This window comes from Drosophila mojavensis, unplaced genomic scaffold (assembly GCF_018153725.1).
Source record: "Drosophila mojavensis isolate 15081-1352.22 unplaced genomic scaffold, ASM1815372v1 contig_36, whole genome shotgun sequence".
Classification (NCBI taxonomy): Eukaryota; Metazoa; Arthropoda; class Insecta; order Diptera; family Drosophilidae; genus Drosophila; species Drosophila mojavensis.
Window position 1 is genome coordinate 17,392,541 of NW_025318858.1, and position 14,256 is coordinate 17,406,796.

General features: G+C 43.7%; 1 protein-coding gene across 1 annotated transcript; it reads left to right on the top strand.

Moving 5' to 3' along the window:
• Nucleotides 1-4,185: 4,185 nt before the first annotated feature.
• On the top strand, nucleotides 4,186-11,172 carry LOC6577080 (protein tiptop). Its single transcript, XM_002003016.4, has 3 exons — nucleotides 4,186-5,037; nucleotides 6,716-9,273; nucleotides 9,711-11,172. The coding sequence occupies exons 1-3, from the start codon at nucleotides 4,982-4,984 to the stop codon at nucleotides 10,277-10,279; spliced, it is 3,183 nt and encodes a 1,060-aa protein (XP_002003052.2). The 5' UTR covers nucleotides 4,186-4,981; the 3' UTR covers nucleotides 10,280-11,172.
• The last annotated feature ends 3,084 nt before the right edge of the window (nucleotides 11,173-14,256 follow it).

Sequence of the window (14,256 nt, forward strand, 5' to 3'; positions counted from 1 at the left end):
ACAGTCTGCCCTATGACTTCTAGTATTTTTTCTTTTTCTTAGACATTTCAGAATCTTGTTGAGCTTTTAGAACTTTCGAATCCAATTACTAAATTACTAAATTATAAAAAATTAAATCTGCTTTAAATAGTTTAACTTTACAGCTTTAAAGTTCATTATCTAGCATTATCTCTCTCTTTCCCGCTCCCCCACCCCAATCATCTTTCCCTTACTACATCTTACAGTAAATTAATTTGTTAGTTAAACGAAAACAACCCGCGGCACGAAAAATGTTTGTAGCCAAAAAATACTGACAGACGCTTTAACCGCAACTCATAAACATTTCCACAATTTGTTTGTTTTTGGCAATTGTTGTTGCTGTTGTTGTTGTAGTTGTTGTTGTTGCTGACTCGAATATAGATTTTATTTCAACTTTTTCGGTTTGTGCAATTGTAATTTAGCCCCTTTAATCGTTCGATTGGAGCGGGACGGAAGACTCTTGCTGCCTTGCTCACAAATGAAGTTTTTGCTGTTGCTGTGCCACAATGTTGCTGCTGCAATGGGTGGCATCTAAATTTAACAACAGCAACAACAACAACAACAACAACAAGTAGCAAAAATTGCTCGCAAAACAAATGTTTTTGACGCATTTTTCGCTTACAGTGAGGGGCGAATGCGAGTAGGCGGTTGGGGGAGGCGTGGCTGGCGCCAAGCATTTGCAGTTTTTATGACGCTGCTGCGCCGCGACGGCGTCCACATCGACATCAGCGTCTGATGCGTCCATCACCGCAAAGGTGTCAGAAAATTGCATGCTGCAAAAATTTGCAGCCATTTGACAGACGAAACGGAATGGAAATCAAACAGACAGACAGACATATGGAAGGGTACGGAATGACACTGGAATGGGTGTGGGGGTGGAGGGGAGATGAGGGCGTGTGATAAAATCGTGTGTCAATTCGATTTTTGACGTTAACCGCCGCCTAAACAACACCAACAACAACAACAGGAGCAACAGCAACAACTTTTTTTTATTACCTAGAAATGGAATTGGAATTGGAATTGGAATTGGGTGGTGTTGCTGCCACGGTTTCTTGCAATGGCAACGGACGCTCTACATGACATCTGTGGCAGTGAATTGGCAGCTGCAGCTGCAGCAGCAGCAGCAACCTGCAACAGCCGAAGACTCGTTGAGGCGACGATGTGGGCGAGCAGAAGTAAATGTTAACCGGTTCGCTTGGTCATCAGCGCGGGATGACAACCCTGAGCGACAACCCTGCCCGATGCGAAGGCAGCTGGCGGTAAGTGTGAAGACAAAGTGACAAGCAATTCACTTAGATACACTGCGCAAAAATGACTAAAATAAATTAAAAATTCATTTTAAAGAATATGAAAAAATAAATAAATAAAGGTAAATTAAATAAACAGCTAGGACCAGCGCAATGTGTGTTTCATTTCCTTGTTGTTCCAAGTATGCTGTTACATTGTTTAACTCATCGATTTATATTAAAAGTGAAAAGAGTAAACTATTTTCTATTTTCCTTTTAGATGCATTATTATTTCTTTTTTTTATTGCTACAATTTTATTTGTTTCGTTTACTAATCACCAAAAGTGCTTAAATACTCTTATTTTTTTATTCATATTTATTTTAACGAAACTGTGAAATACAACAAAAGTTGCATTTATTATGCTAATCAATACCTAACTAATTCTCATTAAAAACTCAGTCAAGCTTCATATATATTTTAATTTTTGACCAATCCACATATACCCCATGGTTTGATTTGCTCTCGCTGGAATTAAAAAAATATATATATATTTGTTGCATTGTGCGAATGAAATCAAGTTACAATGTTTGCTACGCTTCGGGCGGGATGTGGGGTTGGCATGGTAACATGCCGTTATGTCACATTTCTAGCCCACAAATAAAACAAAAACAACAAAAAAAAAAAAAAAACAACAAAAAAAAACACACACACACACAAATAGCGAATCCAACTTTTGACGTGTGACAGCGGTTGGCGTTGCATTTTGGCCGCAATTGTCAGGTGCCGCGATATTCGAGGACCTGTCAATCCGATTTCAGATATTTGAACGCATAATGCCACAGACAAGGGGGGCCATAACTCTGATGCATTTCTGCTTCCTCTATGAATGCAACAGCTTTAACAAAAAGAGCTGAAATTCCAGTTGGGAGTTTATATGGGAAAAAAATGCAGTTTAATTGAGTGAATTCTTGTGCTTGGAGTGAGATTCTAGAGATTCTATAATGATCCTAAAAGCCAACATAACCTCACAAAAACTGAAAGAAAACTTAAAGTGCAACGCTGCGTATGCTCAATATATAAGCAAACGCTGCTCAATACAGTTAGCGTTGCCTGGAAAGCCAATAGTTATGAACACTTAACTGGAAAAGCGCACAAAGAACTTTTAGCGCCTTAGAAACGCTGAACAAGAAACGCAAACTCATAAAGATGCGTAATGGCTGGCTGCGCACAAATATCGGAAAATAATTATAGACAGGCGTAAAAGATGAAAAAGCAGTGCGTAAATACGCTGGAATGATCGGAATGGAAACAAGAATTGCAGTTGCCACCAAATATTTAACATAAATCGCAAATCAAGTTAAATTTCCTTACGCGAAAAAATATTACTTGGCAAATTATCACGTGCTGGCTAACCCGTGCCCATTCCACTGTTCCGGTGCGGTCGCAGCGCAGCGCATTCAACAATTGGGCTGCTGCCGCAGCGCACAGTAGCTGGGAGGGAGAACTGCGTCTGGAGAGTCTGGATAAACGGCTTGATTTTGTATTCAGTGTAAAAACAGCAATAAAAGGAATTATGAGCTGGCCACACGCAACTCTTCAAATTTGTGTTTTAGTGCAGCGCAGCAGCAGCGTTTGTTTCCTCTGCTTTGCGCGCTGCGTCGCTTCATTTTCAATTTCAATAAATAACCTTGATTTAAGCGACGACGACGTCGACTGCAGCAGAGACGCCAACGCAACACCCACCCCCACAGTCGTTTGACCAGCTGCAATACAAATACGAATGCAAAGAGCGCGCGAGCGAGAGCCGGAGCGAGTGAGAGGGAGAGCGAGAATGAATGAAAGAGAGAGAGAGAGAGAAGGAGAGAGAGCGCGCCACGGCAGGACAGACCGGCCCCCACACACAAACACCTGTCACACTGCACATTGTCGCACTGCACAGTGCTGCTGGCTCTCCTACTCTCTCACGCTCTTCGTGGGGCTCTCTCAGCTTGCGCTCTCTCACGGCCATTGCAGTTGCTGTTCCGCCAGCCATTCGTTTCAATTTCAATTCAAGCGTTTCACTCCAAGCTTTCTCCTCATTCCAAGCCAAAGTAGTTAAGCGATGGCTATAAATCAAAACAAAACTGCAGCCGCTGCCAGCTGGCGACGACGCCGCATGCGCAGACCGCACTCAGTCAATAGCAGTAGCAGCAGCAGCCAGCAGCAGCCAGCAGCAGCGAGCAGCAGCAGAGGCAGTCGTCAGCGGCGGCAGCAGTAACATCGCTCTCTGAGCACGTTACGCTCTCTTTCTGTCTGCTGCCGGCATATATCAATTTAATGGGGAAAACGTCGTCGGCTCTCTCTCGCTTGTGCTTGTGCACGCCACAATTCATTTTGATAGCCTTCGCGCGCGTGTTTCTTTCGCTCTCGCTGCGACGTCGTCAGTGCTGCTGCGGCGCTGCTATTGCCGTTGCTGTCAGCTCTCAACGTTGTCAGTGTCAAAAAGATGTTTTAGTCGACAACGGCAGCGCTGAACGAAATCATGTCGCATATTTTCATTGTTGAATTTTTCGCTAGAAATTCAACAGTGACAACCGCAGCAGCAGCAGCAACAGCAGCAGAAGCATTAGCTATAGCAGCAGCGCAGTAAGCGCAGTAACGTTAATGTCAAATGCAGCGGCGTCGCTGCCGACAGCGGTTACAAATACAATTGCAGTGCGTGCGCGTGTCAATCAGTCGACGTTAATAAGTCGCCTCTTCCGGTTAACGGTAAACCTCACAGCCGTTAAACAGTTAAACCGATTCACAATTTTGTGCGAGTCGCGCGCGTTTTTCTAGTCGCCCAAATAAAAATTAAAATAAAAACAAAAATACGCCGCAGCAGCGGAAGAGTAAGCAGCAACAGCAACAGCAACAACAACAACACCAAGAACATCAGCAGCGGCAAAGAATAATAATAAATTCTGTGGCAAGCGTCAGTAAATCATTAAATTAATAGCCCCCCACACACGCTCACGCACACGCACACACATACGCAACGGCACAGCTGTTGAGCGTATTGGTGTGTGTGCTGTTGGCATTTGCCAGCAGAAGGAAGCAGAAGTAGTGGCTGAGGAAGAGGAAGAGAGAAAGCGCTGCCTTCTGCCAGTGCCTTGGAAATTGGCGGCAGTTGACCGCAGCGACGAAGGCGACGTCGCATGCATCACACACACACAAACTTACGCACACACACTCGCACGCATTGAGTAAGCGAGAGTTCGTCATCATCAGGCAAAAAGGAGGCGGGGAGGCGCCGCGTTCCGTCCCGTTGGCCCATTGTGACATTTGATTTATTTGACGTGTGTGTTTTTGATAGAAGCTCAACACGAAACTGACACGTTCATACACACACACACACACACACACACACATGCACACGCATAGTCGGGCGCGTACACAGGCAAACATACATACATACATACGTATTAAGAGCAGCAGACGCAGCGTCGACGGCGCCGCTCTCAAGAATTTCGAACGTGAAACGAAAATAAAATGAAATACATTTAATTTCTGTGTCTGTGCTTGTATTTGTATTCGAACTCGTGTATTTGGTTTAGTTAAGTGCGTTCGCGTTCGCCTCACACTGTGCCCAACAACAACAACAACAACAGCAGCAACAACAATTCGCCAATCGATGTGCGAAATTAATAACGGTATTTAGCAGCAGAGACAAGCCAAATATACGAAAGAAAAGCAACAACAAAAAACTATTGACAAAATGATGCTACACGAGGCTGTAATGCTGGAGATCTATCGCCAGGCGCTGAGTGCAAGGTGAATATTGTACATATTTTGAAACCGTTATGCAGTGCTGGAAAGTGCTAGAAATAGAATTAAAGTTTTGAATTTTTAAGTGAATTTTCTAGAGGTGAAGGAAAGAGTTATACAGCGAGATATTTGATGAGATTTATAAGAGACATGTCGAAAACAGATTATAAGCTATTTAATTTGTTTGTGTAAAAATAGTTTGGAATATTAAATATAAATTCTCATTATTAATACATTTTTTTTTCTTTAGCTTCTCTATATTTTTACAAGTTTCTTTATTGTATAGTGCTCTATATGTATAGTTGGCTTATAAATATTATCTTACATATTCCATAATTCTGAAAATATGAAATTTGGAATGAACATATACATATGTGTGTATATGTGTATGTATAAAAATATTCATATATTGGCATTTCTATACATACATATGTACATATATACTTGACACATTTTTCTTATCAGTTCCTTAAGGAATTTTCCTTATCTATGTTTCCGGCAAGTTCATAAAAGCTTTGACAAAATATGTCGAGTGTAAAATGAATTTCAAAAATTTAAACGAAATGGAGTAGCATATATGTATATAAGTAATAAATTAATTTATTTATATACACATGTGTATATATTTTCTTTATCTGAATTTATTATATAGTATATATGTAGTTATAGTTGTTATTCTAAAATTCTTATTCTAATATTTATATAATTTAATACAATATTTATATATTTAAAAATATGTGTTTATTTTTAGTTATAAATTTTAAAAAATATATCCCATAATTATCTAAAATATTTTTATTATTATTATTTGTGATTATTATTGCTACTTTAGATATTTTTGCTAAATATTAATATTTACTTTCTCCATTACAAATCATTATAAAATTATTTGTAATCAAATTTATGAGAATCTAAATCTACCCTTAACTATTTTAACGAAACGAAAAATCAAAGACATTTACTTATTTTCAGTCTTTGATGTTGCGATTCAAAAAATTAGCCTATTCATTAATAATATATATATATATATATATATATATATATATATATATATTTTTTTTTTTTTTTTTTTTTTTAATTATATCATTATTCATTATCATTATTTTATATATTACTAAACAGATTTTCTTTATAAATTGCAATATAAAAAAAAAAATTTAAATTGAAATTTAAATATAAGTTGCATATACTTATTATATATAATATACTATATTAAATATTATAATATACTTTATTATACTTATTATTATTATTAAATTGAAAAAAAATAAAAATAAAAAAATTTCATTAAACTTTTTTAAGTAGCTAAAATCTAGATAAATATTTCAAATATTGCTGAATTGCCGAATATATGTATGTATAATATAATACTTATATACTTACATACATATATATATATATATATATATATATATATATATATATATATATATATATATATATATATATATATATATATATATATATATATATATATATATATATATATATATACATATATATGCATAACTACTATAATCTTAAGAGCATTATTCATATTCATTTTCAATAATTATTTCCATCTGAAACTGAACTCTAGTTAGACATTCGAAATTTAGTTTTCGCGTTGCTCTATATGAGTGCTCACTGTAACTATCTCATTGTCTCTCTCCATTGCCCAATCTAAATTATCGAAATCTTGCAGTGAGCTGGCGAGTCCGCGTTGTCAGTCGCGGGAATCGAACGCCTCCGCCGCAGCCGGTGACGCCCGCTGTCCGTCGAACGAGTCGCACTGCTCGGCCAACGACTGCTTGACGCCGGCGCCGACGCCCACGCCCACAGCCGCCTCGCCGGTGGGCCTGCCGCTGGCCGCGACGCTGGCGCCCTCGGCAGCTGCTGCGCTGCTGCCGCCGCAGTCGGCTGCGATGGCTGCGTACCTGGCGGCGGCGCAACAGAATCACCTGCTGCTGACCAATCCACTGGCAGCGGCCGCTTCGCTGGTGCAGCAGGCCACGCAGCAGGCGTCCTCGCCGCAGGATCACAGGCAGGAGGAGGAGGCGCCCGCTCTAGACTTCAGCCGGAAGCGCACGCCCAGCGACAGCGAAGCCGCCGCCAGCGATGAGGAGCCGGAGGCGGAGCAGGAGCAGGCGGAGCAGGATCAGGAATCGGCGCCTCTGGATCTCTCGGTAAGCACGCGCAAACGCCCGACGCCCGGACTGGAGCAGGAGTCGCCTGCGCGCAAGCTGCCACGCAGCACAGACTACAAATCTCCCTTGCCCCCGGGCAGCTGGGTGCCGCCCATAAATCCCTACCTGGCTGCTGTGGCGGCCAAGTCGGGGCTGGGCGGCAAGATGGCGCCCAGCGAGGCGAGCAAGGCGCTGGAGAAGATGAGCGAGATGAGCCGCCTGGAGACGCCGCCGCCCAGCAGCAGGACAGCAGCAGTAGCAGGTCCGGCAGGAGGCGGGGCAGGAGCAGGAGCAGGCGCAAGTGCAGGAAGTGGAGGAGGAGGACGCCACAGCGCCTGGCAATCGCACTGGCTAAACAAAGGCGCCGATGCGGCCAAGGATGTCTTCAAGTGCGTCTGGTGCAAGCAGAGCTTCGCCACGCTGGCGCTGCTCACCACCCACATGAAGGAGACGCAGCACTGCGGTGTCCAGGTGCCGTCGCCCTCGGCGCTCGGCGGGCAGGGGACGGCGACGCGCTCGGCCAATGCGACGTCCACGAGCAACTCGAACTGCTCGAGCAGCAGCAGCTCCAACTCGTCCAGCTCGTCCAAGTCGGAGCTGAACATGCTCATCAAGGAGACGATGCCGCTGCCCCGGAAGCTGGTGCGCGGCCAGGACGTCTGGCTGGGCAAGGGCGCCGAGCAGACGCGCCAGATACTCAAGTGCATGTGGTGCGGGCAGAGCTTCCGCTCGCTGGCCGAGATGACCAGCCACATGCAGGAGACGCAGCACTACACCAACATCATATCCCAGGAGCAGATCATCTCGTGGAAGTCCGGCGACGAGCGGCCCTCCAATGGCGGCCAGGGCGGCGCCTCGGCCTCTGCGTCCGCCTCCAGCAGTGCCACGCCCACGGCGCCCAGTGTCAGCGCCGTGCTGACGTGCAAGGTGTGCGACCAGGCGTTCGCCACGCTCAAGGAGCTGAGCACGCACATGGCCCAGCTGTCGCACTACAAGGACGCGGGCTCCAGCTGCTCCTCGTCGGTGTCGCCGCCAGCGCCGCCCAGCGCCTCGGCCGGCGCAGCGGGACTCGGGGCGAAGCGCGGCCGGCAGACGCGCAACGAGAAGCGCAAGAAGTCGCTGCCCGTGCGCAAGCTGCTCGAGCTGGAGCGCTCCGGCAGCGGCTCCGGCCTGGACTCGGCCCTGAAGCCGCTGCGCGACTTCGCCGCCGCCACGAAGATCACGTGCGAGAAGTGCGGCAGCAAGATCGAGACGGCTCTGTTCGTGGAGCACATCCGCAAGTGCCTCGGCGACAGCATTCCCATCCCGCCCAGGCGCGCGCCCACCCAGGATCAGCAGCAGCAGCAGCGTCTCTCCAGCCCCAGCATGTCGCTGCACGCGGAGAAGCCGGGCAGCAGCAGCAGCTCCGGAGCGCCCTCCGTGCTGAACGCCCTGGAGCAGCTCATCGAGAAGAGCTTCGAGTCGCGCGTGGGCCGCCTGGCGCCCGGCTACCCGGAGTCCGGCACGCCCCTGGGCGCCAGCATCCTGAAGCGCCTGGGCATCGACGACAGCAGCGACTACACGAAGCCCCTGATGGATGCGCAGGCCATGCAGATGCAGCTGCTGAGGTCCTCCTACCCGGCCCGGGACCGCAGCGCCAGCGAGTCGAGCTCGGCCAGCCGCGTCGAGTCCGCCTACACGCCGGACCGACAGCAGGCCACGCCCCGCCGCACGCCCGACACGCCAGCATCGACGGCCATGGCGACGCCCTCGCTGCCCCCGCCGGCGGCGTCCAGCTGCAGCAGCTCCAGCACCACCACCATCATCAAGTCGGAGCCCCTCGAGCCGGAGTCCGGTGCCGGTGCCGCTGAGGTTGAGCCTAGCAGCCGGCACCTGATCAACGTGAAGAAGGAATTCAGCATGGATCATGCCACTGGAAATCCTCGGGAGAGTCCAGGCGCGAGCAGCGAGCGCTCCAACACCACGCCTCCTGCTGCGCCCGGCCAGAGCTCCGCCATGTCGGAGAGCGGCAGCCTGTTGGCCCTCAACTCCATGTTCGATCAGCTGAGCAGCGTCGAGGCGAACAACAACAACACAGGTGAGTGGGTCAGGAATCGGGGTGCGCTTCTTAGGGGGAAGGGAAGGTAATCCTTAAGAATTTCCAATAACATCTTGAAATGGAAAAATTCAATTTCTGATTAAAGCGAATGCAGATATATCTCCTATATATAGCTCCTTAAAATAATAATAATTTCACATATTTAAGGTTACCCACATATCGGAATATAAATACTCCGATTTATTTCGGAGTTTGATATCAAATTAAAACTAGTTCAAAGTAAAGCTAAATACTTCGATCCATTTCAATTTATTCCCATAAATTTCATCCATTTTCTACTTTAAAAGCCAATCTCATGTTTTCTTATTGGTTTCCAATTAGATGATTTGGAATATGACAAATTTCTATGGGCTCTCTCAATTTAAAACAATTCATCTTTTTCCATTTATTTACTTATATTTTCCCTCATTTTTCAGGACATTGCTTCAACAACAACAACAACAACAACAACAACAATAGCAACAACAACATCAACAATAACAACGGCAAAAAGCCAAAGGCTCATCCCTTGGCCGCGCTGCAGAAGCTGTGCGAGACAACGGATCCGCCGGCCTCCAATACGCGCAGCTCCTCCACGTCCGGCTCCGCTACGGGGGCGGGGCTGGGCAACGGCAGCGACTTGGTCGCCTTCAGCTGGGCCTGCAACGAGGCGGTGCTCAGTGCGGGCGCCGGAGTGGACTCGATCATCAAGTGCTCGTTCTGTGATACGCCGTTCGGGTCGAAGGGCGCCTATCGGCATCACCTGTCCAAGGTGCACTTCGTGAGGGACGCGGGCGAGGAGACGCCGCCGCTGAAGTCGCCCGCAGCTGCGCAGTCGCCGAAGTCGCTGCCTCTGGCATCGCCCAAGCGTTCGGCGTCGCGCAGTCCGGCAACGCCGGCCCAGCAGCTGCCGCAGTCGTCGCCGTCGCCCTACGACGAGAGTCCGCAGTCCAAGTTCCTCAAGTACACGGAGCTGGCCAAGCAGCTGTCCTCGAAGAACGCCTAAGGAGCTTCTCACTCTGCCACACAATTCAATATAAATATCAATTCAGCTTAGCAGTTGTGTTGCGTGGTGTAAGAAGCGCTGAAAGTGCTTTCGATGAGCGGTGCATTGATTTCTGATTTCTGATCAAAGAGAGCGCAGTCTGGCTGCAGACGTGCTCTCTCTGTGTCTCTCTCGCTCTCCCTCTGTCGCTGCCTCGTTCGCTCTCTGCAGCCACATTTCCCCTACTTTGCTGAATTGGCGGTAAACATTTCCCCAAGTTGTCTTTGCCCCATGCTAGCTGTCTGGGGTAGTCTGCATGTGTGTGCTTGTGTGCGTGACGTCACAGCGCTGACGTCTCTGTGCTTCGTTTTTATCGTTTGCCAATTCGCACAGCATGCCATCGCATTCACACGCGCGAGAGGCGTCTGAAATTCAATTACCACCACTTTGACGAACTGCTGTCCATCAAAGAGCACTCACACACACACTCACACAGGCGCGCACACACAAGCAGAAACAGAGACACACAGATTAACAGTGCAGTGCAATTGCAGGCGTGCTAAAGAGTGAGACGGCTGTAGTGTGCGCAGCTGTTTGACGAAAGGCGACGACAACAGTTCGTCAAAATGAAAACGAAAAACAAACACACACAAAAACAAAATACAAAGCAAAAACAAGCTGACCCATGCGATTGGATGATGCCGCACAGCACTAAAACAACAATAGCAACACTCAAATGGGTGGGGGTACAATTGAGTGCAAACGAAACAGGTCCGAGCGCAAAATTGAGCGCAGACAGACAGGGAGAGAGCGAGACAGTGAGTGGGCGAGCGAGATTTATTGAGTGAATTATAAGATTTTGGCTCAATGAAAACGCAAAGAAACAAAAATTCCTCTGCAAAAAGCGTGCCAAATAAAAAAAAAAAAAAAAAAAAAAAAAAAAAAAATTGTGGAAAACAACAGAAAATTAAAAAAAAAAAAAAAAATAAATAATAATAAAATTAAGTAAATACAAAAATGAAACGCAGTATACGTAAAAAAAAAAACAAAACAAAACAATTTTGAAAAACCAAAAAATGTATTTAAAAAAATAAGATTATATTAAAAAACTCAATTTTTAAACATAATTGTGTTCCTTTGCAAACGAAAATCGATGTATACCAAGCCAAGAGGCAATAATTATGTAGGTTTATGTAAATATTAGCAATTTAGCGATTTCCTTCCAGATAAATTAGATATCTAGAGATATACATAGATATATTAATATAATAAATATATATATGAAATATGTTTAATTAACAACAATTAAAGTCAAATCAAAATGTAATCACAGCAACCCATGTATACGCATAAATTATACAAATCAATATATAACTATTTAAAATTATATACACATATAAATACAACTAAATATATATATATGAAAGTTTACAAACTTCAAATCTCAACTATATATATTTAACCTAAGTTAAGGCCTAAGACTTCCAAAAAACTAAATCTAATACTTAAAAACAAATGTCAAAAAATGTTAAACATTTCATCAGCCATCAAAATGTAGAAGAAGAAGAAGCACATCATCAGCAATTATTTAATTTATAAATATTATATATACAGATCCAATATATATATATATATATATATATATATATATATGACTTATCTTTGAGTTTTTGTGATATTATTTTTAGAACTTGATCAAGAAAATCACCTTTTGCTTCCCTTTTCGCCTAGCTCCTAAGTAAGTTAAACAAAATGCAATAAAATGAAAAAAGAACTAAGAACAAAAACGCAAATCCCAATCAGAGTCTAGTGTTTTGTCCAATTAGACACACATTTCTCAATTTCCAAATTGAAGTCTTTTGATTAAGAGTGAAAGAGAGAGGGAGAGAAAGAAACAGAGCGAGAGCGAACAGCTTGATACACAAAATGAATTCAATAAACAGAAACGAAAAATAAAGACAAAATAAAAAGTAAAAATATGTTTGAAATCGAAAAAAAAAAAATCATAAACTCAATTTTATTTTAGATTTTAATGGGATTTACAAATATATCAAGGTATTATTTATGAAAATATATTATAAACTTGATTTATTATTATTCTGAATATTATTGATTCGAATTGGTAGCAAATCAAATAATAGTTTGAGCAACAGTTTCATATGGAATAAAACGGAATTGAAATGATCTATGAAACAGCCGAAATGGAAGAGCGGAACATTCGGTATAAACTTTTTTACATTTAGAGAGTAGGGGACAGTTTTTGATGTATTCCAGCTTGGATACGGGATGCAACAAATGGAATGGAATCTTGAAATGCATGTGCTCTTGAGAAGCATCCAGTGTGGAACAGGTGGAATTGCATATTCGATATGCTATGAATGAATGAATGCTGAATCAACTGAAATTGACTCTCTGACAGCAGAAAGTTGTTCCATTCCATACGTTCCATTCGTAAAGATATCAACTGAATCGAGTAATTCTTTTAATTATCAGAAATAACCGAGCAATAGTTAATTTATTTATTATATATTTATTTCAATATAGTATATAATTAATTAGCCGAAATAATTAAATTTATTTATAAAATTTTTCCAATAAGTCCGTTATACAGGATTAAATAGTCTATCTCTCGCATATGCCCCAATAGCCAGTTATCGATGCCAAATGGGATAATTCACTGCCAAAGTACTTGAGCCCCATGTTCCTCCAGTCCAGTGCCAAGGGAGTGGGGCGGGCCGTCGACTTCCCCCTGACCAAATCCCAGTTAATTGTGGATCTCAGAACATGGCATATCAAATTGTAAACTAATATTTGCTAATAAACACGCCGAGTTAATTAAACCTGAATTATGTGGCACATGGTTGTGTAACTAAGGTGGTCGAAGGGTGCTGTGCGGGAAGTGAGGGGGGTCAAGGGAGGCGCTGGTTGTGACCGCGGCAGGGGCCGGGGCAGAGATGCGTGGCAGGAACAGGAACATGCGCAAAATGTGAACGCGATTCGCTGATTTATGGCCAACAAAGGATTAAGATGCGACACCAACAACAACAACAACAACAGCAACAAGCGCTGATACGAACTTCATAGATGCCACACACACTACTTGACAGAGCGCGTGTGTCTCTCTCCCTCTCTCTCTCTCTCTTTCTCTTATCTATTGCCACGCTGATGACGATCCAAAATGCCAACGAAATCTCCTACGAAAACTTCAATTGCCAAAGGATTCATTTTCACTTAAAATTTATGATGTGTTTCACACACACACACACACACACACACATCTCGCCTGAGGCTTGGGTTTGAGGGGCGGAGGCGTGGCATTTGGTGTCACATTTGTGTTAAGAGATAATTTTTGGGCCAAAATGTTTCAGAAAACTTTTTGCTGCCTCTGTCGCAGTGTTGCGTTGTTTCAGCCACATTGATGGCTCAGCCAACCACCCACCCACTCAACCCACCACGCCCACTTCCACCTTCAACCCTAGCCTACCTGGCCTGCCATATAGCTACGTCCCATTTAATGAGATACAAACACATAAATTCTAAAAAGTGTCATGCATCGCAAATAACGGTTCACTGTTCGTTGTACGCCGTGTGCTCTTCTTCTTCTTGCTGTCTTGATAAGCTCGCTGCGCGTGTGTGCGTGTAAGTGTGTGTGACAAAAGACGCTCGAGGCGTTGAAAGCAAAATATCAAAATTTTGTCTAGAAGAAATGAAAGCAAAATGCATTTGCGGCTCTCTTTGTGCGTAGAATCCATGTGAAAAAAATGAAAACAGTGCTATGCATAATTATAGGTGCACTTAATTAACTACTACTTTAACGAAAAGTTCTATTAGATTGGTATATAACTACATAAAGGATGACTTTAGCTAATCAGGTAATATTTATAAAAATTAATAACTTAATTCCAGAGCTTGAAAATAATTGTTAACCGTCTAATTCTTTACGTTCTTTACGTTCTCTGTTCGCGAACGCAACGTAAAAATTAAGTTCATTTACTATT

Coding starts and splice junctions, on each gene's coding strand:
- LOC6577080 (XM_002003016.4), top strand. CDS start 4,982: ATGATGCTACACGAGGCTGTAATGCTGGAGATCTATCGCCAGGCGCTG. Junction 5,038..6,715: donor CGCCAGGCGCTGAGTGCAAG/GTGAATATTGTA, acceptor GAAATCTTGCAG/TGAGCTGGCGAGTCCGCGTT. Junction 9,274..9,710: donor GGCGAACAACAACAACACAG/GTGAGTGGGTCA, acceptor CTCATTTTTCAG/GACATTGCTTCAACAACAAC.